The sequence below is a fragment of the Lytechinus variegatus genome, chromosome 15 (assembly GCF_018143015.1).
Source record: "Lytechinus variegatus isolate NC3 chromosome 15, Lvar_3.0, whole genome shotgun sequence".
Classification (NCBI taxonomy): domain Eukaryota; kingdom Metazoa; phylum Echinodermata; class Echinoidea; order Temnopleuroida; family Toxopneustidae; genus Lytechinus; species Lytechinus variegatus.
In genome coordinates, this window is record NC_054754.1 from 12,457,460 (window position 1) to 12,481,289 (window position 23,830).

General features: G+C 35.8%; 1 protein-coding gene across 1 annotated transcript; it reads right to left on the reverse strand.

Moving 5' to 3' along the window:
• Window positions 1-1,627: 1,627 nt before the first annotated feature.
• LOC121429090 (4-trimethylaminobutyraldehyde dehydrogenase A-like) lies at window positions 1,628-20,347 on the reverse strand. Its single transcript, XM_041625993.1, has 9 exons — window positions 20,062-20,347; window positions 18,281-18,426; window positions 17,106-17,235; window positions 16,288-16,494; window positions 15,177-15,301; window positions 14,190-14,330; window positions 6,444-6,632; window positions 5,820-6,049; window positions 1,628-2,596 (listed from the first exon to the last, which is right to left on the reverse strand). Exons 1-9 carry the CDS (start codon window positions 20,192-20,194, stop codon window positions 2,389-2,391), a joined length of 1,509 nt encoding a protein of 502 aa, XP_041481927.1. The 5' UTR covers window positions 20,195-20,347; the 3' UTR covers window positions 1,628-2,388.
• Between the last annotated feature and the right edge of the window lie 3,483 nt (window positions 20,348-23,830).

The window sequence follows — 23,830 nt, forward strand, 5'->3', positions numbered from 1 at the left end:
ATTTTTAAGTTTTATTCATCACATGATTCACAAAACTTATATCTTCATGATGACAAATTGGTTTTCTGAGAACCGAGACTTTTTGGTTATATATAAGGCATGCAAAGTAAAAATGCATTTGTAGATTTTAAAATCAAACACATCTTTGTATCAATAAAATTTCTAGATAACAGCATAGCTAAATGAGAGTTGTTTATTTTCCTCCGTCTAAAATTCTAATGTATTTGCACCCCCTTGAAAAATGAACCTACAAAAGAATTTATTCTCCAAATTAAACCATTTGAAGTATACGAGGAAAGAAAGTATGTTAATCTTTGGTATATGATCAATAGTACTTTTGCAGAACTTCTAAGGGAACGCATTATGATGGAACAACTTTTAGTGTTCCTTTGTGTACTTTTGGGGAATGGAATATGAACACAGATGCTTCTTGATAAGGTGGTTAAATATGGTTAAACACGTACATTGCCAAATCTGACTGTACCAATAAAGGTATAACTACATAAATAAAGCTTACCCCCAAAATAATTAAGGTTGCTTGAAGCTTAAAATCATTCAATTTATCATCCCCAATTGATGAAAGTTTTCTGCATAAATAAATCATGTCATAACACTGATGAAACGATTTTGATGTCTATTGGTAAAAAATTAATTTGTTTTGCACACTTTTTCTCTTCACTAATGGATGTATTAATTAATTGCACTTGTGCTTTACTTTGGTACTAATGAATTTCATAATAAAGCAAACAATATCTCCTGATGACATGTAAACATATTCCATGTAAAAATGGTATCAAGTAATACATGTTCAATGAAAATACTTTCTACTCTCAACCATCTACTTTTATGTACCTATCAATTTCTCTGATGAGTACATGGTGACCAACTTCAATATATATGCATTCTTTCAGGTGCATTGATTTTCTTTATACCAATCATCTTTTCTTAAAGAAATTATGAATGATGGTTATCATTACTTGCAAAAAAAATATATGACCATTTTAAAAACAAAATTAGACAAACATATTTGCAGGGGAAAAAAAATCTAGCACGGATTATCCTTGTAGAAAAAGAAAGCAAGAGTGGAAAATAAAAACGACCAAAACTGGTGAAATTAAAATGATACATCTCATGAAATAAAATGTAGTGGATCATAAGAAGTAACAAAAATAGAAAGGATGATAATGAGTTTACATTGCATACATATTTACCATAGTAAATAAATTCAATGAAATGATAGAAAAGTATTCATTTTTGTTTTTACATGTACAAATGGCTGGTACAGATATACACAAATCAATCATTTGATCCTCGCCAATTTCAATATGAAATACAATAAACAAATTAAATATGACTTGTACTGATTATAAGTTCATTGTCATTACATAACAGCAGTTTTATAGTCTCAAACTGGTATGTTAAACATAAAGCTCAGTTTGACTATAATTCACCATTCATCAAGATGTTAAATCAAATTACACAGAGTGGGCGATTCCATACGTGTCGTACAAGACATTTCAACAACAATTTCTTGGCTATTAGCTGAATGTTGAGCAAATAAAATATTATATTTTCACCTCTAATTAACCCATGGATGACATTTTTATGTTGGTCGTCATTTTTTTTTAAGGACAACCCATTAGTACTTTATTATTACCACAATACAAATTCAAGCTTCTCGTTTATTTGGAGAGTAGGTTGAAAACTGTTGTGAAAATGACTGATTTTTATAGCATGGAATCGCCCAAATGCTTATAGTGTTGGCAGCGAGTTGAAAGGAGTGGCTCCAGAAAAGAATACCTCTTATACAATTATTCATGGGAAATATTTTCACATTGATGTAATATACAGATACATTCATACATAATAAGCTGAAAAATACAAAATATGCAAGTTGGTGCATATTTACTGGCTTACCATCTCATTATACGATTTAGAAGCACTCAAATTTCCAAGACATGACAAGGCATACATACAGATGGGTGGCAGAATGTTCTTAGAAAAAATACTTGGCTGGTAAGCAACTTAGAAAAATAATTCACTTTATTTGATATTTCTACAGTATTCATAATCATTCCCATAAGTTATTCTTTAAGCACACAAGATTGTTTCAGTCTATAATCTAAGCACCATTACACAAAAAATTGAGCTGCACATGACCTACACTAGGAATATATTCTAAACATTGCAGGGTTTCAATTTCACCCAAAAAAATCACTTAAGACAAATTTGCCAAATAATATAAAAATATGAATATATAAGTAAGAATATATTCTCCAGTGCATTCCTAATAGAATGGAATCTTTGGTTTGCATTTTGTTGACAAGGAGGGCCTGATTTGCTGGAGCAGGTCAGATATGATCTATTTGTGCACCATGACTGGTTCGTTCACACGGGGCAGTCCACGTCACCAGCCTCCAAATACACTGTCTTGAGTTGAGTGTAATGTTCTATGGTAGCCGACCCATTCTCCCTGCCCAGGCCAGACTGCTTATACCCACCGAAGGGCACCCCTGGGGGAAGGTTGTTGTAGTTGTTGATCCAGCAATTCCCCGCTTCCAGTTTTGCTGCTACTCTGTGTGCTCTTTGAACGTCTCTGTAAGAAAGAGAGTGAGTGAAAATCAGTATATGATCCCTAAAATTGACACCTTTAAAGATTCTTTGGCTATTGCGAGAAAGAGACACTTTCGGGCACATAAAGACATCTGCGACTTTTGACCTTGTGAACACCAATATAATCAGATCATTATCACTCTCATAATGCATACTTGCATTGTGGACCAAGATTGAAGTACATCTGTCAAACAATTCGTCAAGTATCGCAAGAACAAACACAGGACAGACACACTACCCCATAACATTAAATCTGGACACCATCGATGTTGGTGGAGGAATGAAAAAAAGTTTGTTCAGTATGGAGTATGTCTTAAAGTAGAAATATATTGAAAATCGTAAAACTGGAGAATCATATATCACAATAAAGGAGAAAATAAGGAGAACACGATGGTGTACATCATTTATCATGGAGACGGATGAAACTCAGTTAATTGATAGTTTAAAGTTCTCTCTCTGAATGCTTCAAACACGCAGAATTACGTCCGCGAAATTGGGGATTTTTTTATGACGTCACTGTCTGTACGAGAGGCGTGATTGGCTCTCCCACGTGAAGCTCCACTTGCATGCAAAACCTGTTGATCGAAAGAAAACCCAGAATTTTATCTAGATTTGGATTTTCAAATTGATGATTTTGAGATGAAGAGAATGATGATGAAGTGAAACAACACAGTGACGTAGTTGGAGGTAAATTGGGGGAATTACGCCGATGATGATGATGATGAAAATTCAACTTGCAACACAATCACAAGTAAAGTCATGTACATACCGATTCGCTACCAATTCATGCTGCTGGAAGTGCTAGCTACACCGCGCGGGCCAAATTGAATTCATGCTGAACATGAATAACCACATCCAGACAGTCTATCATAAGAAGGAAAATGATGTAACTGTACTTACAAACAAGTGAATAATCCGAACCTGAAGGCAAATCAACTCAACGAATAGTACCAGACGATATGGCATATGCACTGACGATAAACTTCATGTGGCTGGATAGATTGTCACTCGTTCTGTTAGATGTAACTTTTATCTCATTAATTTGACAAAATTACGAAACTCGGGGAATTATTCTATATAAAAATATAGTAACATCTCTTATCATTTTTTTAATTATGATAAAACCTGTTTTGAAGGAAAACGTTGAGGTAAATTAAAATTAGATGTAAAAGATCATCCCATCATGCGTAGCATTATGTGATCGTAAACAAACCATCACAACAACACATGCCGTATTGTTTGCTCGCCTTGGCTGAGACTGAGAGAATAGATCTATGCACGTGTTGCACAGCTCTCAATCAGCAAGGAAGGAATACGTGCATGTTTGCGATGGTTTGTTTGCAATGACATACAAGCTACGCATGTTGGGGGGGGGATTTAAAAGTAATTTTAGTTTATCTCAACGTTTTCCTTCAAAAGAGGTTTTATCGTAATACAATTAAAAAATAATAAGAGATGTTACTACATTTTTATATATATAAATAATTCCCCGAGTTTCGTAATTTTGTCAAATTAATGAGTTACAAATTACATCTAACAGAACGAGTGAATATTATTATTTACCTCCAACTACCTCACTGTGTTGTTCACTTCATCATCATTCTCTTCATCTTTAAAATCATCAATTTGAAAATCCAAATCTAGATAAAATTCTGGGTTTTCTTTCATTTCGTGATAGAAGTATTCAGTGACAGTGTGGAGAAAACGTACCCACGCAACAGGTTTTGCATGCAAGTGGAGCTTCACGTGGGAGAGCCAATCACGCCTCTCGTACAGACAGTGACGTCATCAAATTCCAGTCAATTCAGAGACCGATGCGAGGCATATTTCGGAGGGGCATTTTAGCGTTTTTTAATCGGCGATTTTCACCTTTTTGTATTATTTTCGGTATTTTTGAATGACCCACTGATGATCCCCACATCATTACCTTTCCATTGATATATAATAAGACCACATTCATAATCAATATATTTCTCCTTTAAAGAGCATGCACATTCACAATTCACATCACAATAGCCAATATTGCATATCTGCACGAATGATCTGTAATCAACAGTCTAATAGACATGTTCATCAGTGCTACAAATAACAGGTTCAAATTTCACCATTCTATGGCCACAGCTTCACAGTAGACATACCAATGGCTCGGCATGCTTTTCCCTTGGCAGGCAATATATTCAGAGCTGCCAACCTGAACAAGAACATTTCAGTATTTTTAAAGCTGAAAATCAGTATTTTGGCAAGGAAATCAGTATTTTCAAAGAAATACTATAGGACAACACATAAAACTGAAACTTGAGAAATCAGTATTTTGCATGAAACATCTGGGGTGGTATTCTGGAACTCTGTCATGAATTTTGTCATAATTTTGTCATTTCTTTCCGAGATGTGACACCGCTATGATTGTCACAAATCGGTATTCTGAACATTGTCTTTTCCCTGTCATATCTCTCAAAGTTCCCACCTATCTTTTCGGAAGCAAACCAATCAAAATCATCGTTAGTTCCCAGTTGGAGCCCTTCAAGCCAATAGGAAAGCCCCGTGGCAGGTAGGGCGTATCCCCAAAACCATGAAAACAGTTGCTGGCATCGCGCAACTACGCATATATTGATGCGCTTAATTACAAAGAGAGACAGGGAGCTGTGAAGAATTTTAGAGGAGAAGTAGAATAGTATAAGGAAAACAAAGAAAAAAAGGAGGAATAAATATGTAGGGCCTAACTAATTGTAGCATGAAAAAATAATTTTGAAAATTGGCATGGAAGATGAGTGAAACTAATACCACAATCTAATCTAAATAATATAATTATTTGCTTGACATTCAGTTGGCAGGGTATCGGGATATTTGGTACTAAAAGATATGACATAATTTATGACTGCTACTCCCTGTCATAACTTCTGTCATATCTTTTGCTTGTATAAAAGGATTACGCGCATTTAAAGTCGCATATTTTTGCTGCGCGCTAAAGAGAAGAGACAAAATTTATGACAATTTTTGTGACAAAAGTTATGACATCCACCAGAATATCGATTTTGTCATATCTCTGAGATAAGATAAAATATGGAGAAAAGAAAATGTTCAGAATACCGCCCCAGGATTCTTCTCATTTTTCAGTACTAAATACTGAAAATCCGTACTACTTGGCAACTCTGTATATTCAATATACCCCTCAACCCAGTCAATATGAAATCCCTAGATTCACTCACTTTGTAAACATGCCACAAGCAAGTCCAAGCTGAGTATTATTAGCTCTCTCTATAGCTTCTTCTTCCGATTCAAATGGCATGATCAACGCCACAGGACCAAAGACCTCTTCCCTTGCAATGACCATGTCATCTGTGACATTGTCCATGATGGTAGGGGAGATGTAGAAGCCTCCAGCAAGGGCAGGGTCTTCGGGTGTCACACATTCACCCCCAAGGAGAATTCTAGCTCCCTGCAAAACAAAAATATCTGCATTCTTTAAAACAAAGACAATTAATAAAACTAAATGCATTCTACTCGATGCACAGTTAAAATTGATTCTTCTTCCATTGCTTCACTAATATTACAAATTAAACTTTAATAGTTTTCATCATACTTAAGTTGCATTTTGTAAATGAGACCAAATGGTTTGTAGAAAAACTACACAAAAATGGGATTAAACCATCAAGGATGAGACCATATGAAAAGTAGACAATGACGGTGTAAACCATTGATATAAAAACAAGTGGAGCACCTCTGGCAATCAGTCTCGCCTGCATAACACAATGCGTGTGGCAGCATACAAGCTCTATCCTTTTCTTCACATTGATGGTGTAGACCAGTTGGCAATTTACCCTTCAACCCACCTCTTTCTTAGCTCCTTCAATGTATCTCATGACCTTGTCCTGGTGTTCCTTGGAGATCAAGGCTCCAAAGGTAGTGTCTTCCAGGTGAGGATCACCAATCTTCATCTTCTTTGTCCTCTCTATAAACTTCTTGACGAATTCATCCATTATGCTTCGCTCTACAAACACTCTACTTGCATTACTGCAAACCTGCAAGCACAAAAGTGGATGAGAGGAAAAGAGAGATTGCTAAATCGGAATGCAAGATTTAACTCAAAACTTTTACACAAAGCTCTAGACAATCGTTAATACTAATCTTGATCAAAATCTTTCCAACATTTAAGTACTATCACACAGACACTTTGCATACTTAATGATTTATGACTTTTATTGACCTGATAATTATAATAGATTGTGATATCATGCACCCTGAAATCAAATATTAGCTTTTCAAAAATTAATTGAGTGACCTAATGAAAATGAATGTTCACAAGAACTATAAAATAAAAAAAGACCCAAAAAACATCATTTTATCTCCCCTGACTTTGCCAGGATTACAAGATTATGAATAATATTTTGTGCTTTTATAACGCTTGAAATATTGGAATAAAATGTTTTACAAATACATATTATCCCACTAAATTGATCCTGGCTTGCCCGCACACAATGTATGCACTTTCTCAACTCTCTAAAGAGCATACCAACAAGAGATTCTCAACTCAATTACTGGGCATACTTCACAGGCTTTTGCATCCTACCGGGTATATAATTAAAACCTGGGTGACGAGTGGGAAAGGGTAGATTGACAGTCAGACTGCAGATCCCAAGAAAGTGGCTTCTTTCATCCAAGTGATATTCATGACTTGAGATGTTTTGCATATTTAATGAGCTTGATGCGGACCAAAACACCTCTTTTCATTTGATCATTGCTGCTCTAATTGTGCATCAAATTTCATGAATTTGTTACCATTGTAAAGAAGGAGTATCATTCTTTCAGGTCATGTGTTTGGATTTATTCAAAGATTTTGTAATACAGGTTAAAATTTTGATCTAAAATATGCTATAAAAAAAATATTTTCACCTGAGAAAAGCTGCTATTTTCACACTTTATTTTTGTTTGAGCCCAAATGATTTTTATATCATGATAAAGCTGAATATGTATGCTTTGAAATGATAAAGGTTTCAGAATAAGAATTGGTTTAATCGGGTCAAGATCACACTTTTCATTTGCCAAGTATATAAAGCAGTTTGAAAACAAGAATACTGCACTCTGATTGGTCAAAGAGACCACACAATGGCAAATTCCAACGGTTCCAGTGCCCAGGTTCGTGGGAAGGTCACACTTCCCATGTTAGTCTAGGAGCCAGGGGGCTTTATTCAGAATTTTTGGTGGGGAAGGTTTGACAAGCTTATCCGGGGTAAAATTGTGCGCTGATTCCAAAAATGTCACTCTTATTGACCGTACTCACGCCATTTTGGTCATTTTGGCCAAATTTTGACCAAAAATGACCATTTTGACCACTCTTTGGAAAATGGTCCCTTAACAGACTGCTTTTGTAGCCACATGCAATTAAAAGGGTCTATCTTAAGTAAAAATGCACACAGATTTCAGATAAAGTGCTTTCATTTGCCAAATCACAATAGCAGTGGTCATTTTGGCCATAATTTGGCCAAAAATGACAATTTTCATGATTTTTTGGCCGAAATGTGTTACAAACATTAATCAGAGCTACGACTGGATGTTTTTAGAAATCCACATTTATTTTCAAAATGTGCGCTGGATCATAACCATCAACCTCATGTAATTTATTCCGTCAGTTTTGACCTATGAGGGTCATTTTGGGTACTTTAGACATAACTGACCATTCGCGCAGTTTGCATTATTAACTGTTCAAATAGGCAGGAAATTGAGGTCTTCAACATGTTTTATCTTCTTCCCTTATAAAATGAGAATGCATTTAAATGTCCTTGTGTAGAATTTTATGCTGATTCCAAATGTATCAGTCTAAATGACCCTATTTAACAGTTTAAGGTCATTTTGGCCACTTATGACCCTTAAAATGACCAATGACATCAGTTCAATTTATCCAAAAAATACTTTGAATCGTTAGAAGGGCATACTGTGACACCTAACATTGGTGTATTAATCCTTGAAATTGAACATCTCAAAAGTATTTTGACCTCATGCAATTTATTTCATCAGTTTTGACCTATGAGGGTCACTTGGCGTACTTTAGCCACAACTGACCATTCACGCAGTTTTGCATATAATACATAGACAGGAATTTGAGGTCTTCAGCGTGTTTTATCTTCTTCCCATATAACATGGAAATGCATTTAAATGTCCTTGTGTAGAATTTTATGCTGATTCCAAATGTATCGGTCTAAATGACCCTATTTAACAGTTTAAGGTCATTTTGGCCACTTATGACCCTTAAATCGACCAATGACATCAGTTCAATTTATCCAAAAATACTTTGAATGTTACCAGAATCGTTACAAAGGCATACTGTGACACATAACATTGGTGTATTAATCCTTGAAATTGAACATCTCAAAAGTATTTTGACCTCATGCAATTTATTCCATCAGTTTTGACCTATGAGGGTCACTTGGCGTACTTTAGCCACAACTGACCATTCACGCAGTTTTGCATATAATAAACTGCACATAGACAGGAATTTGAGGTCTTCAGCGTGTTTTATCTTCTTCCCATATAACATGGAAATGCATTCAAAAGTTCATCTTATGTAAAATGTGATGCTGATTCCAAATATATCAGTCTTAATGACCCTATTTAACAGCTTTAGGTTATTTTGGCCACTTATGTCCCTTAAAATGGCCAATAACATCAGTTCAATTTATCCAGAAATACTTCGAATGTTACCAGAATCTTAACAAGGGTGTGCTGTAATACCCAACACTGGTGAATGAATCCTTAAAATTGAGCATCCCCAAAGTTGACTACCTTGGTCATTTTGGCCACCTTGACCCCCCCCCCCCCCCGCCAGCCCTGCTCATTGTGTATGTTAATTCAGGTGATATCGAACATGGTGAGGAGAAATTTTGGATTGCGTTAATATTAGCATCAATTATTGTTAAATGGGGAAGTTTGAAAGCTTCTTCGTGGAAATCAATGAAATTATTCCACACATACCATAACTATTGGACCCTGTGGTCATTTTGACCACGTTTCCCTCAATATTGACCAGTGACCATGGACCCTAGGAATCTCCAATTAGTGGAGAGATCAGCTAAGAGAGAGACCTCGCATGCTTTGATGAGTCAAAAAGGGCTCAAATGCTGGTCAGTATCATTATCAGCATGAGCTACCAATAATCGGTGAAGAGTGCTGATAATTGTGATAAAATCCTTTACATCGTGCAAACATAAGGTTGTTTGACCATGGCACTGTGGTCTATTACATGATTTTAGCCACCTTGACCACACAGTAAATGTTTATGGAAACCTCACATATATGGGGCAGCAAATTCAGGAATGAGACATTTTAGCATCATTTACATGTTATTTTAAGACCATTTATGAGCTAGTGGTCATTCTGGTCGCTTTTGGAGGATTCAAATGTTGTTGATGAGATATATTATATCAATTATTGATTTTAATATGATATGACTAATAGCACATTATCAAAATTTTGAAACCAATTTGGCCATTTTGACTATCTATCGCATGTATGACTTTTGTAAATAAACATGACAGGAGCAATGGTGGAAATGCGTTCAATCCCTTTCGATTGGAAATATTAAAAGCTCACCTTGAGTAAAAAAATTGTGCCAAATACCTCACCATTTGGTCATTGTATGGTCATTGAGTAGCCATAACATCATTCCCTACTTTTTTATATAAATATAATTAAAAAATGAATGATAGTCAAAACTCTTTGTGAACTTCACTGTGACCTATTTTGCTTTGTAATGATTCTCAGTACAATTTGACTTTAAAGAAGGAAAATAATTCTGGCTATTTAGGAACATACAGTGATCAAAGGGGCCACAGTAGACAGTCACATGATATTTGGCACAATTTTTACTCAAGGTGAGCCTTTAATATTTCCCATGAAAAGGGATTGAACGCATTTCATCATGTTCATAGACCTACAGTTGCTGCTAAGTCATGTTTATTTCAAAATTCACACATTGGATAAACGGTCAAAGTAGCCAAAATGGTCACATTTTGATTATGTACTATTAGTAATATCATATTGAATTAAATAATTTGTCACTGATTATGATTGATACAACAAATCTTACAAAAATATAGAGCAAGAACATTGGAATACTTTTGATACATGTAATTGTCATTGCTAATTGTAGGGACCAAAATGACCACTAAGTAGTCATTAAGACTCATATATTCTAAATCATTGTATTAATCTGGTGCAGAAAGTTTTTGTAATATGTCCTATCTACACTCTAAAAAATGAAGTGCTAATTTAGCTCTTAAAGAGCGTGTATAGTGACTGCACTTCGGAGCGCTGATTTTCTCGTTCATATTTGAACTAGACAAATCAGCACTCCGAAGTGCAGTCACTATACACGCTCTTTAAGAGCTAAATTAGCACTTTTTTTAGAGTGTAACATCATTCTTGAATTCGTTTCCATGAATTACAAAATGGTTAATGTACCTAAAATCATGAAAATGAACAAAGTGCATGGTCAAACAACCTTATGTGTACTTGATGTAAAGGTTTTTATCACATTCATTAAACTCTTGGTGTAGTAGCTCAAGCTGAAAATAATATTAAGCAACATTTGAGCCCTTTTTAAATCAACTAATGTGTGGTCACGAGAAACTATTGAGGAAAGTCGATCAAAATTACCACAAAGTCCAATAGTTCGATCGGCCAATAACACTGATTTATATGGAATCATTGCATTGATTTTCACCCAAAAGCTTTCAAACTTTTCCAATTTATAAATAATTGATGCTAATATTAACACAATCCTGAATTATCTCCTCACTATGTTCACTAAAGGCTAATTTAGTATTGGGCAGGGGACAATCTGGCCAAAATGACCAAGGTTGTCAAAAATGTTTTTGGGACACTCAATTTAAATGATTAATACACCAGTGTTAGGTGTCACAGCACACCTTTGTAACGATTATAGTAACATTCAAAGTATTTTTGGATAAATTGAAGTATTGAACAGATGGTATTGGTCATTTGGGGGCCAAAAAGAAAGTGGCCAAAATGACCATAATCTGTTAAATGGGGTCATTAAGACTGACATATTGGGAATCAGCATGAAATTCTACACAAGAACGACATATGCATCATTCCCATTTTATAAAGGAGAAAGATAAAGCACACTGAAGACCTCAAATTCCTGCCGATTTGCAGTTATTATGCAAAATTGCACGAATGGTCAGTTACCCAAAATGGTCAAAAGTCAAAACTAATGATATAAATTACATGAGGTCAAAATACTTTTGAAATGTTCATTTTAAAGGATTAATACACCAATGTTAGATGTCACAGCACATCCTGGAAACGATTATGGTAACATTGAGGTATTTTGGATAAATTGAACTGATGTTATTGGTCATTTTTATGGCCATAAGTGGCCAAAATGACCATTAGGTGTTCAATAGGGTCATTAAGACTGATATATTTAGAATCAGCATAATATTCTATACAAGATGGACATTTAAATGTATTCCCATTTTATAAGGGAAGAAGATAAAACACACTGAAGACCTCAAATTCCTGCCTATGTGCGAATGGTCAGTTATGTTTAAAGTACCAAAAATGACCCTCATAGGTCAAAACTGATGGAATGAGGTCAAAATAATTTTGAGATGTTCAATTTAAAGGATTAACACACCAATGTTAGGTGTCGTAGCACACCTTGTAATGGTTCTGGTAACGTTCGAAGTATTTGGGGGTAAAATGATCTGATGTCATTGGTCATTTTAAGGGCCATAAGTGGCCAAAATAACCATAAGCTATTGAATAGGGTCATTAAGACTGATATATTTGGAATCTGCATAAAATTCTACACAAGATGGATTTTTGAATGCATTTGCATTTTATATTGGGAAGAAGATAAAACACGCTATGAGACCTCAAATTCCTGCCTACATGTATATGTGCACTTTATTATGCAAAACTTCGTGAAGGGTCAGTTATGTATAAAGTACCCCAAATGACCCTCATAGGTCAAAACTGATATAATAAATTACATAAGGTCAAAATACTTTGTGAGATGTTCAATTTAAAGGATTAACACACCAATGTTAGGTGTCGCAGCACACCTTGTTATGGTTCCGGTAACGTTCGAAGTATTTGGGGGTAAAATGAACTGATGTCATTGGCCATTTTGAGGGCCATAAGTGGTCAAAATTACCACAAGCTATTAAATAGGGTTATTATGACTGATATATTTGGAATCAGCATAAAATTTTACACATGAAGGACATTTAAATGCATTCTCATTTTATAAGGGAAGAAGAAAAAACATGCTGAAGACCTCAATTTCCTGCCTATTTGAACAGTTAATAATGCAAACTGCGCGAATGGTCAGTTATGTCTAAAGTACCCAAAATGACCCTCATAGGTCAAAACTGACGAAATAAATTACATGAGGTTGATGGTTATGATCCAGCGCACATTTTGAAAATAAATGTGGATTTCTAAAAACATCCAGTCGTAGCTCTGATCAATGTTTGTAACACATTTCGGCCAAAAAATCATGAAAATTGTCATTTTTGGCCAAATTATGGCCAAAATGACCACTGCTATTGTGATTTGGCAAATGAAAGCACTTTATCTGAAATCTGTGTGCATTTTTACTTAAGATAGACCCTTTTAATTGCATGGGGCTACAAAAGCAGTCTGTTAAGGGACCATTTTCCAAAGAGTGATCAAAATGATCATTTTTGGTCAAAATTTGGCCAAAATGACCAAAATGGCGTGAGTACGGTCAATAAGAGTGACATTTTTGGAATCAGCGCACAATTTTACCCCGGATAAGCTTGTCAAACCTTCCCCACCAAAAATTCTGAATAAAGCCCCCTGGCTCCTAGACTATGTGGTATAATCTCCTCAAATACCCCGCACCTGTTGGTCTGTGAACCTTATCCAGCCAATCAGAACTCTTGATTTCATGCAAGTACAAAATTTCAGAAATCTCGTCTTGTACCTTGGTGGGAAAAGTGTGATCTTGACCCGATTAAAAGGTGCCGCATATCAAGAGTGGCATTGTGAGAAAGTACAGAACTTCAGCTTTATGGTGATATAGATATCATTGAGGCTCAAAATAAAAGGTTTTGCATAATTTGCAAAAGAAAACAGAGGAAGAAAACTCAGTTTTGAGGCACATTTTCAGCTCAGAAATTTACTTATTTAACAAAATATTATTTACAAAATAAATGACCAATATGAAAGAGTAACTTTTACTCTATCTGATGGTGCAATAATATTTCATTTAACTTGAGGTTAAAACAGGTAAATTTTTAGAGAAAGAAAATCTCACGAATCACAAGATTTTGCAAGGAGGAGGATTCAGCCACGAGATTATTTGGATGAATCTGGCGTTTTTGCTCATTAGCATAGGGACCTGCGGTCTGACTGTGATGCCTTGCCAAAGGATGCTAGGACATGGTGGGATTTAAACACAGGAACCTCTGTTGACAAAGCAAGAGTCAGAGCCACAATACTACAATACATCATCTAACAGAGGTCACGCTTTTCACATGCAGATTAAACATGGGAGATTTAATTTCTCTGATAACCTGATCATTTACCTCTCCTTGTGTAAGAAAGTTAGCCATGATTGCTCCCTTGGCTGCATTTTCGAGATCCGCATCACCGAATATCAGCAGAGGGGATTTCCCTCCAAGTTCAAGGGTCAGAGTTTTGATGTCATCAGCACAGTTCTTCATGATCTACAATAAAAAGGAGGGGAGATGTGAAAACAGGACCTTCAGTATAGAAATTAACAAGTAGCATGATCTTGGTGGACAAGACATGTCAGTTCTATGACATTTGTTCCAGCAAACATTGCTCCGCTGTAAATTGTACACACTAATCAAATTACTTACGTCAACCCTGGAACGGATTTAACAAAATAGCCTACCCTAAACCCAACATAAAACCCAGTTGCATCCCTAACCATAACACTACATCTTTTTAACATAATAAAGCATGGAGCCATTGTTGCAGGAGCAAATGTTGTGTCACCATGCAGTATTTCACATTCCAGTTTCAAAATGGAGCTTCCAGAATCACAAGGGAAATTTAAGAGAGACAGCTTAAAGAAACCAGATTCCCAGACTTTCAAGGCATTTCATTGAAGAATTTATCCATGTATTTTAATGGATGTAAAAGCAAGCAGGGTGCCTCATGAGATACAATTGATATATCAACAGGTTACAGTTACTAGTTACAGGGAGAACTACGATCAAATGCAACTTAATTTTTAACCAATGAAACGTGTGTATTATGGACTTGCGTTTGATTTTTGTTGAGTTGCGTTTAAACTCGACTCTTTCAGCAACAGGCCCCAGATCATATTTTGTCATATAATAAAATGCTAATATTGTTTAGGTAAAACTGATGTTCATATTCAATGTGCAAACAATAAAAAGATATATCTCAATTTATTACATTCCCCTTTTGTAAGAGAAAATGGGTACAGTAGCTATCCTCAGCCATCCTTGTTATTTTACTACGCATTTGGGAGAAGTTTGCTTAGTATGAAAAGGCTTTCAAGACAGACAAACGTTACCCACCAGTTTTCCAGTAGCCACATTCCCAGTGAAAGATATCTTCTTGACATCAGGATGGCTGGTGAGCAAATGACCCGTCTCCCCTTGGCCCTGAACGACATTGAATACACCTTTAGGTAATCCACATTCTGAGGTATAGAAAATAATATTGTTATGTTCAGATATTTTCACAATTCATTTACATACTGTACATTTACATGGAAGTTAACCATATATCACTTTTTAAATGTACATGCTCAAAAGCACATTACAAAAAATAATATGTAAGTAAACTCTATTCTAAAGTGCTTACAATATATACAGAGTTCCCAGCTTTTCAATAAAAGAAAAAAAGTTAATAACTTCCTATTCACAGTTTTGCATATTTTCTAAGTTGTTGAAGTGAATAACATGTATTTTCAGTAAAAAACAGTAATATAAAACTGATAGTTTAGTACCACCATAAACCAGTCATTCAATGGATGTTGTTTTGATATGCAACAAAATATAACAGAGTCTGACTGACTACCATGCTTTCGACTTTTGGGCCGATCGAAATTCCCTGATTTTTCCCTCACTTGAGGCATTTTTTTCCTGATTTGAAGTATTATCAAGTTTCCTGATTTCCCTAATGGGCTGGGAACCCTAATATATAAAAGAAGGATACTACTGAAAAAACAAACAGATTTTCAGCTTGTTTTTGAACACTCATACTGAAGAACATGTTGACTATTCCAGATACTGGGATGGGTTAACTTGTACATTGCTGACCTTTCTTGGAGTTCATTTTAGGAATCAAACTCATCATATATTTATCAAAAACATACATTTATTTAATAGGTACCTTTAACTAAGTTCAAACTGTTTTGTTTCAAGAGAATTTTACTTAGCATCTTCCCTCTTCCATTGCAACATAGACAAAACTATGGGGAATGGAGGAAAGTCCCAGTGAAAGTAGCTGAGTAGGATTCTTGCTAACAGGTGAGGCAAGGACTTTTGATAGGTATTTTAGACACAAGAGTTTGCTTTGTCTCATGTACATCAACGACCATACAAAGAAGTGCCAATTCTAAGCTGCAAATTTGTGAAAAATTGAATATCTGCAAAGTATGCAAGATAATTATACAGTAATTACCTGCATAGAGTTCGGCTAGCAGTAATGCAGTAGCAGGGGTGAACTGGGATGGCTTGAAGACCATGGTATTTCCACAGGCCAGGGCGGGGGCCGACTTCCAGCCTGCCATCTGTATAGGGTAGTTCCATGCACCAATACCAACGCACACCCCTAGGGGTTCACGACGGGTGTATGCAAAGGACCCATCTGGGCATGGGATGTGCTGTCCTGTGACAAAACAGTTGTTTTTAATGATATTAATTTACAAATATAATTTGAGAGACATGTAATCCTGTTCATAAGGCAATTCTCTCATATAACTTGCTGAAGTATCTCAGATATTCAGTAGTTGAAATTTTAATTTGTTTGATTTTAAAGTTGATCCATCAAATGATTTACTTAATAAGCACAAAGAGCCACTTTTACACAGCCTCTGTCAGGGGCGGATCCAGAATTTTCCAAAAGGGAGGCACATTTTCCCCTGTGAAAAATTTGACATTCAAAGATTTTAACCTAAAATTGAAAGTCCTCACTTGTGTATGAGCGACCCCATTAAAAATATATGTTGTGACTTCCAAATAAGGGGGGGGGGCACACTTGTGCAAAAACATATTACATTAAAAAAATTGATTAAGGCTCTCAAGGGGGGAGGGGCCGGATGTGCCCCCTGGAACCGCTAGTGGCCTCTTTGACAGTTTTATTCCTATAAAATGATGGTTCCTCAGTTACTGAGAAAAAAAAATATTAAAAGTATTTCAATCAATATAAACACCTAATACCGTGATACCCAATGAATGTACATACCATGACAATCATCTACAGAGTGAGTGGGAGCTTACCTGTGAGAGATGGTGCAAGTCCTGCGTAGAAATCAATTGCATTAATGGCAGACTCAATGTCACATCTGGCTTCCCAGATAGGTTTTCCATTGTCGGTTGTCTCGAGTCTGGCAAACTCTTCTAGATTATCCTAGATAGAAAACACCAAGAAATGGCTACATACTTTTTCATATCCATTATCTGATAAACAATAGGCCTACTTGAAAGTTGTCTGACTTATTGAATGGAGCAGACTCAAACAAAAGAAGAATATGTTTTAGTTGAGTTGCAATTAAAAGTAATATCATATCCATCCCATCCCACCCCAAACATATGAAAAAGAAAAAAAAAAGTAGTATAAGTTATTGGAAATGATTTTAAATGTTTGCACAAGTCATTACTCTCTTTTTTTCTCTCTCTAAGGAGCATTGAAAGTCAGTGGAGGTAAATTCAACTGAGTTGAATTGATTAACCCCATTTCAGTGATTCATTATCACATTAGAATTCCAAACAGATTGGGCAACAGTTTACCAACAGTCTAAAGATCTTAAGTCACATCCATGAGAATCAATTAATTTACCCTCATGGTCCATCATCCATTGGTTGAGGTACAATAATAATGTAGGCAATGCACTTGGGTTGATAAATACTTGTTACATTTGGTGAAAAGTGATGACTTCTACTGCTATATTAATGGATACAGTGGATACTACTTACATCATTGAATGAAGACCATGTATTTATTTTGATAAACATGCAATTCTACTTGCGACAGCCAGTCAAAAGTAAAGTGAGACAAATGATAATTTATAGATGAAAATAAAATTTTGTTTCAGCATTTGTATTTAATGACTTCAACTTTGCATATCTTCAGAACAGTCCAAACACTTTAAGCCATCACCTGTTATGCTGAAAAAAAATGATTCCAAAAGCATGTATATGGAGAGTTCTTACTAATAACATTACTGAGGTTTCTATACCCTTGTCCACATCTTTTTGTTGTTGAGCGGTAAGGTCTGGGGCCCGTTGCAATCAAACGCATAAAAATCATGCGCAACTGCATTTTCAGCCAATCAACAGTGCGCATTTGGGACTTGCGATTGATTTTTTGACTTGCGTTTAAACGCAACTCTTTCTGCAACGGACCCCTGGTTTGCAATTTACAGTACCTCCTACAGTTAAGCTATCTCACTTACCGAGAGTTTCCGTGCTGCTCTTTGCAAGATCCTGGATCTCTCAATGGCTGGAACCTGTGACCAAGTCTTGAAGGCTTCATGTGCAACTTTAACTGCTCTGTCAACATCTTCCTTTCCTGAGCTAGGGCTTTCACATAGTATTTTGCCTGTATGACCAATAAATGAATAATTTTCATTCAAATTAAAAATGTTTCCCACATTGCTTGCCAGCAGCCCCTCTTATATCACATTAGATCAATGTTGATAGCCAGTATGTGAACCAGCTGCCTTCAACTTGTAAATTCAATTCCGCTAAAAAATTATCCTTACCCAATCTTTACTTGAGATGAGTTCATGTATGATCCTCTTAAACTGATAAAAACAGTATATTCCTAAAATTGACCCATTTTAAGGAGATTATGTTGTGTGCATCATGATTTGTGCATAATTTACTATATATGTATATGTGCATTGTGCAATAACATCAAAATGAATGAATGTCCGTCTTCTCCTGAAGACAGTCAACCTGTCCGAATCGAGTCTCTCTACTACTCATCAACTCTACTCGCCGACTCAAGCCAGCATCTCCTCATCATGCAGCTCTACTACTCAAGCTGTTCTCACTTCCTTCTGGTTTACAGTCCTTTTCAGGACTATTTTCAAGAAAGAATACTCTACTCTCAAATCTCCACTTTCTCGCCTATCCACTTCTTCTCTTATTCTATCCACTGTTTCTATAACACTCCACATGGTGTACCATAAACCACATCAGCAATTGTAATGCCACCATGCAAACCTTCAAACAACATCCAAGTTTTTATCATCTTTCACACCATTTTTTTCTTCAAAATTTAGCCAGTCTTAACTAGGTAGGACAACGAAAAAAAAAGGCATTTCTACTAAAAAGCATTACCTTAATATTCTTTATTAGCATTATTGTCAAGGACATCACTCAAAACTTACCATAAAATTTGCTAAATAGTGAAAAATAAGGCTTAAATGCGCCATAAAATGTGTCTGGAAATACATACTCCATTGACAGGTAGATACCATGCGCAACCATGGGGTCTCAAAAAGCACCCTTAACAAGTATGATGATTATCCATATTCTGAAAATGCCCCCCTTAAGTTGCGTGTGAAACCCAACCTTAACAAGTATTGGAAACAAAACAATACCCTCAGCAAGTATTCCCTGAATTGAACCCCTAAACAAGTAAAGCGATATTTAATTTGTCTGGACGTCGGTTTTACCTTTACCTACTGTATAAGGCCCAACCTCCCACACCTCGTGCAAATTAAGCTCTAAACATGTTGTGTTGATGGGCAAAAAGTACATCCTTTAAAAAACATTCGTCTTTAAAATACCCTCACAAATTTGACCCTAAACACGTACCGGTACCTTATTCCCAGCGAAATAGATACCCTTTTTTCACTATTTTAGCGTTTTTGACACTATCATTGTAACGTGCCCTATCTTAAAAAAGACATCCTTATTCTTCATTTTACGTTTTGGTGGGGGTCACGCATGGTATCCACTCGTCAATGACATTGCATGCCCCCCTCCCGGCTCCCCCCAGGCCAGGGATCATCACTAAAAATATGAATGCAATAGTTGTAATCATCTTCTACTTTGTTTTCTATAATATTTCCTAACATTTTGTACTAAAAATTGATGAAACTTCGCTTGTAAATTTTTCCAAATGACTTTCTAAAATTGATCGTCCGGATACATGTCAGTTGTCACAACTACCGTTGCGTAGGCATGTCCGACAAGTACGGTACCGCAAGCGCAGGTGTATTACCTGTCGCAGGCTCCACTACGGGAAACGTTTGGCTGCGGTTTACGTTGGTGGGCCGTACCCTTTCACCGGCGATGAAGTTCAGAGGTCTGGTCCAGAAAGCATTTGTACCATTTTTTGCAAGATATGAAGACATAATACAAATGACTTTCAGGCACTAAAATATCCAAAATAACGAGAATCGTACAACAGATGTTAGTTCAACGAAGAAAAGATTAAAAAAAGCTTTATTTGGCCTTTTTTGCTACCTAAAAACGTTACACCTCGGTCCCCGCTACGGTTCAGCAGCTCAAACTTCAAGATCGAGGCTTTGGCAAAATGCACTGTGCACTGTGTACCTAGATGTAGACTGTAAATACAGCCTCTAGGGAGTAAAATGATACTATGACTTGTGTTTATTTATCGTTTTAATTTCAATATCATACTTTGAGATATTTTAAAGCCAAAAAATGTATTAAATAAAAGAAATGACTTTTTAGATAGGTAGATTGTCAACAAAGACACTTTTTTATTCATTATTTGTTTAAATTCGTTTCAAAAGACTATTCAATAACCGATAGCAAAGCTGCTAAAATCGATATAAAAAAACTTTTCCCGAGATTTACTTTCATCCAATCATCATCGCTGTCATGGCTGTGTCTTCCAAGGATAGAATGGATGATTCTGACATGGAAATTCTGGGTATTCCACTCAACAAGGGGAATACAGAAGCTAAACAGACTTTGGAAAATAATTCACAATCTAGGTAGGTAGATCATCAACTAGTTAGGCAATGAGGCTTCAGTAATTTGGGGTCCATTTTCTGCATCCCTGACGGTCACCGTCTCCAGCCATACAAACTTCCCTGCCTCCCGTGTATGCCGGAGTGCGGTTCCTGCAGAGCTGTGCCCGGGGACCAGTGGTTGTAGCCTACTGTGCACATTACCGGTAATGCGGTACCCCAGTTGTTGTGTGTCAGGACGATCAATTAATTTTACTAAAAGGGGAAGTTCACCTTGAAAAAAACTTTGTTGTAAAAATAGCAGAAAAAATAGTGAAAAATATTGGTGAAGGTTTGAGGAAAATCTGTTAAAGAGTAAGAAAGTTATTAGAGTTCAAAGTTTTGGATTTGTGACATCATAAATGACATTCATTGATAAACGAGCAGATGCCCCAGGGCCATGTGTTATGTAATATAAAATGCATGAATTTCAAATTTTGTATAGTTTCTGATCGCGAGTGAAATGATTTGTCTATTGATATACAAAAGGTATGGTCAGTTCCCCCATGTCTGCGCGGTCTCCCAAGTCTGCTCACCCGCATATCTGCGCGATTCTAGTAAAAGAAGAAATGCAACGGGCACGAACTTTACACATGCAATACATAGGCAGGTATTCATTAAAAAATCCGACTCAAAATGGTGGAAAAATAACGAATTCAGGGCATTTCATGTGACGGCCTCAAAATGCAGCCTTTGTCATCAAAATCCCCGAATCGTGTGCAAAGCGAATGAGTGCGCAGACATGGGGTACCATTTATTTTTCAATCTGAAAATGACTACCCGAGGTTTTTTAAAGAAAATCTTATATTTTCTTTCATTTTTTAATGAGAAATTTGGTACACTTACTCTTAATAATGTAAGGAACACTATTAACCAAAATATTTTGTGAAATAAGAAGAAATTCATGTTAAATCTTAACTCAAATTGTTAGGTGCGCAGACTTGGGGCCCACCATCATACAGTGAAAACCATTTTCACTTTTCTGAGAAAATGACATTTCATTGATATTTACCATTCGCTATGTAGAAATGCTGCTTGCATTATGATATCACAAATCAAATAATTGAAATTCTAATAACTTTTTAATTATGACATGAATTTTTCTCAAACGTCTTCGTCTTCGGCAATATTTTTTATTATTTTTCTGCTATTTTTACAATAAACTTTTTGTCAGGGTGAACTTCCCCTTTAAGTCATTTGGAAAAATTTACAAGCGAAGTTGCATCAATTTTTAGTACAAAATGTTAGGAAATATAGAGAACAAAATATAAGATGATTACTTCCAGTAAATTCACATTTTAGTGTAATCCAAAGACAAAAATAAGGCTTCATAAAGTGTCCGGACACCTGACCCCCGATCCTACATTATGTTTCGTAGCCGTAATTTTAGTCTGGCAATGTTTTGCTGCAGTGAGGAGAAATTTCAATTAAAATCCATTCAAATTCTTATTCCTCAATTTGAAGCTTGTAAAGAAAATGTGTGTCAAGTTCATGTTACAAGTTTACTGAACAAAAAAACCAAGCTGGGCCAGAATTTCAAAATTATTTGAACTTTTGTCTGTTTGCTGAAATTGATGTGAGTCTAAAGTGAGAGTGAGACTCTTGAGAGTGACTGCTGTCAATAGAAATTGACCTAACGTTACACACTACACAGTAGATCAAGAATCTATGAAAGTCAGTGGTTTATCTACTGAAAACTTTTCATAAATTCATCATATAATATAGGCCTATAACTTAAGATGTAAATTAACCTTACACCATGACTCATGACTACAGTAATTCTAACTAACACTACAGAGGTCTAACGTTACTAGATCAACTTTAATCTATCTACAAAATACAAAGATATCAGCTTCAAATTCTCTCACCTTTGCATGTGAAGTATTTTGGTCATTTGAAAGTGGTATCGTATTATCAAACGTGTGTATTCTGTGGGAATATTTGGTAAATACTCAAACAAGTCAAAATCACTGATCAGCAATTTTTGACCATATTTTTGGTGGTTTTAAAAAAACCCAAAGACTTTGAAAATTTGTTTTGGCCATTTTTCATCTCCATCCTCTAAAAATTTCCGTTTGGACTACTTTTAGCATATTGAGATTATTTTTTAATTCGTAATTTAAATGCCCATATTTAAATGATAACAAAAGTTTTGGCTACAAATTGAACGATGAAAATTTCATCACCGCCCCATTTGCTGACGACTTTTGCCTAATTACCGGAAACAGAAAGTCACACCAGCGTCTTATGAATCAGATCGCTTCACATACACGCTCTCTGGGTCTGAAATTAAAGCTACCCAAATGTAAATCATTATCAATAGTCGGTGGTTCCCCTAAAGATGTACCATTCTTCTTAGAAGGAGTAAGTTTAGCAACCCTAGAGCAAGACGATTTCAAATTTCTTGGTTCACTTGTTACGTACAAAACATCATCTGAAGATGTCTATCTATGTCTTCACTCATTAATCAATAATGCCGTGAACAACATCGACCACACCCTTATTAGAGATGAGTACAAGTTGAAAATATATGCCGATTATTTTCTTCCTTCTATTCGTTATCACCTTACTGTCAATGATGTTACTGATTCCCATCTGAAATTGCTTGATGCACTTACCAATCGTTATCTCAAGAAATGGTCTGGCCTCGCCAAACCCGCCACACTTGCGTTTATACATATGCCTGAATGTTTAAATATCATGTCGATTTCAGATATGTATTACCAATCACATGCTCTTAACTATAGTAGAATCAGACGTATTTCTGATTCTAGAGTTAATATTTGTCTAGATTCAGCATTAGCAAGAGAGTCTAATTGGAAGCGTAAAAAATCAAGTACAGTGAACAGCGATAGAGTATATTCACAAGTACAACAAGCTGATGTCACTTTCCCCAAACTCAAACACAAAATCAAAGATTATTTCATGAAAGAGAGATCAGAATCGTGGCTTTCCCATGTTCAGTCACTCTCTGTTCAAGGCGAGTTTTTCAAACTTGCTACCCTTCAAGAA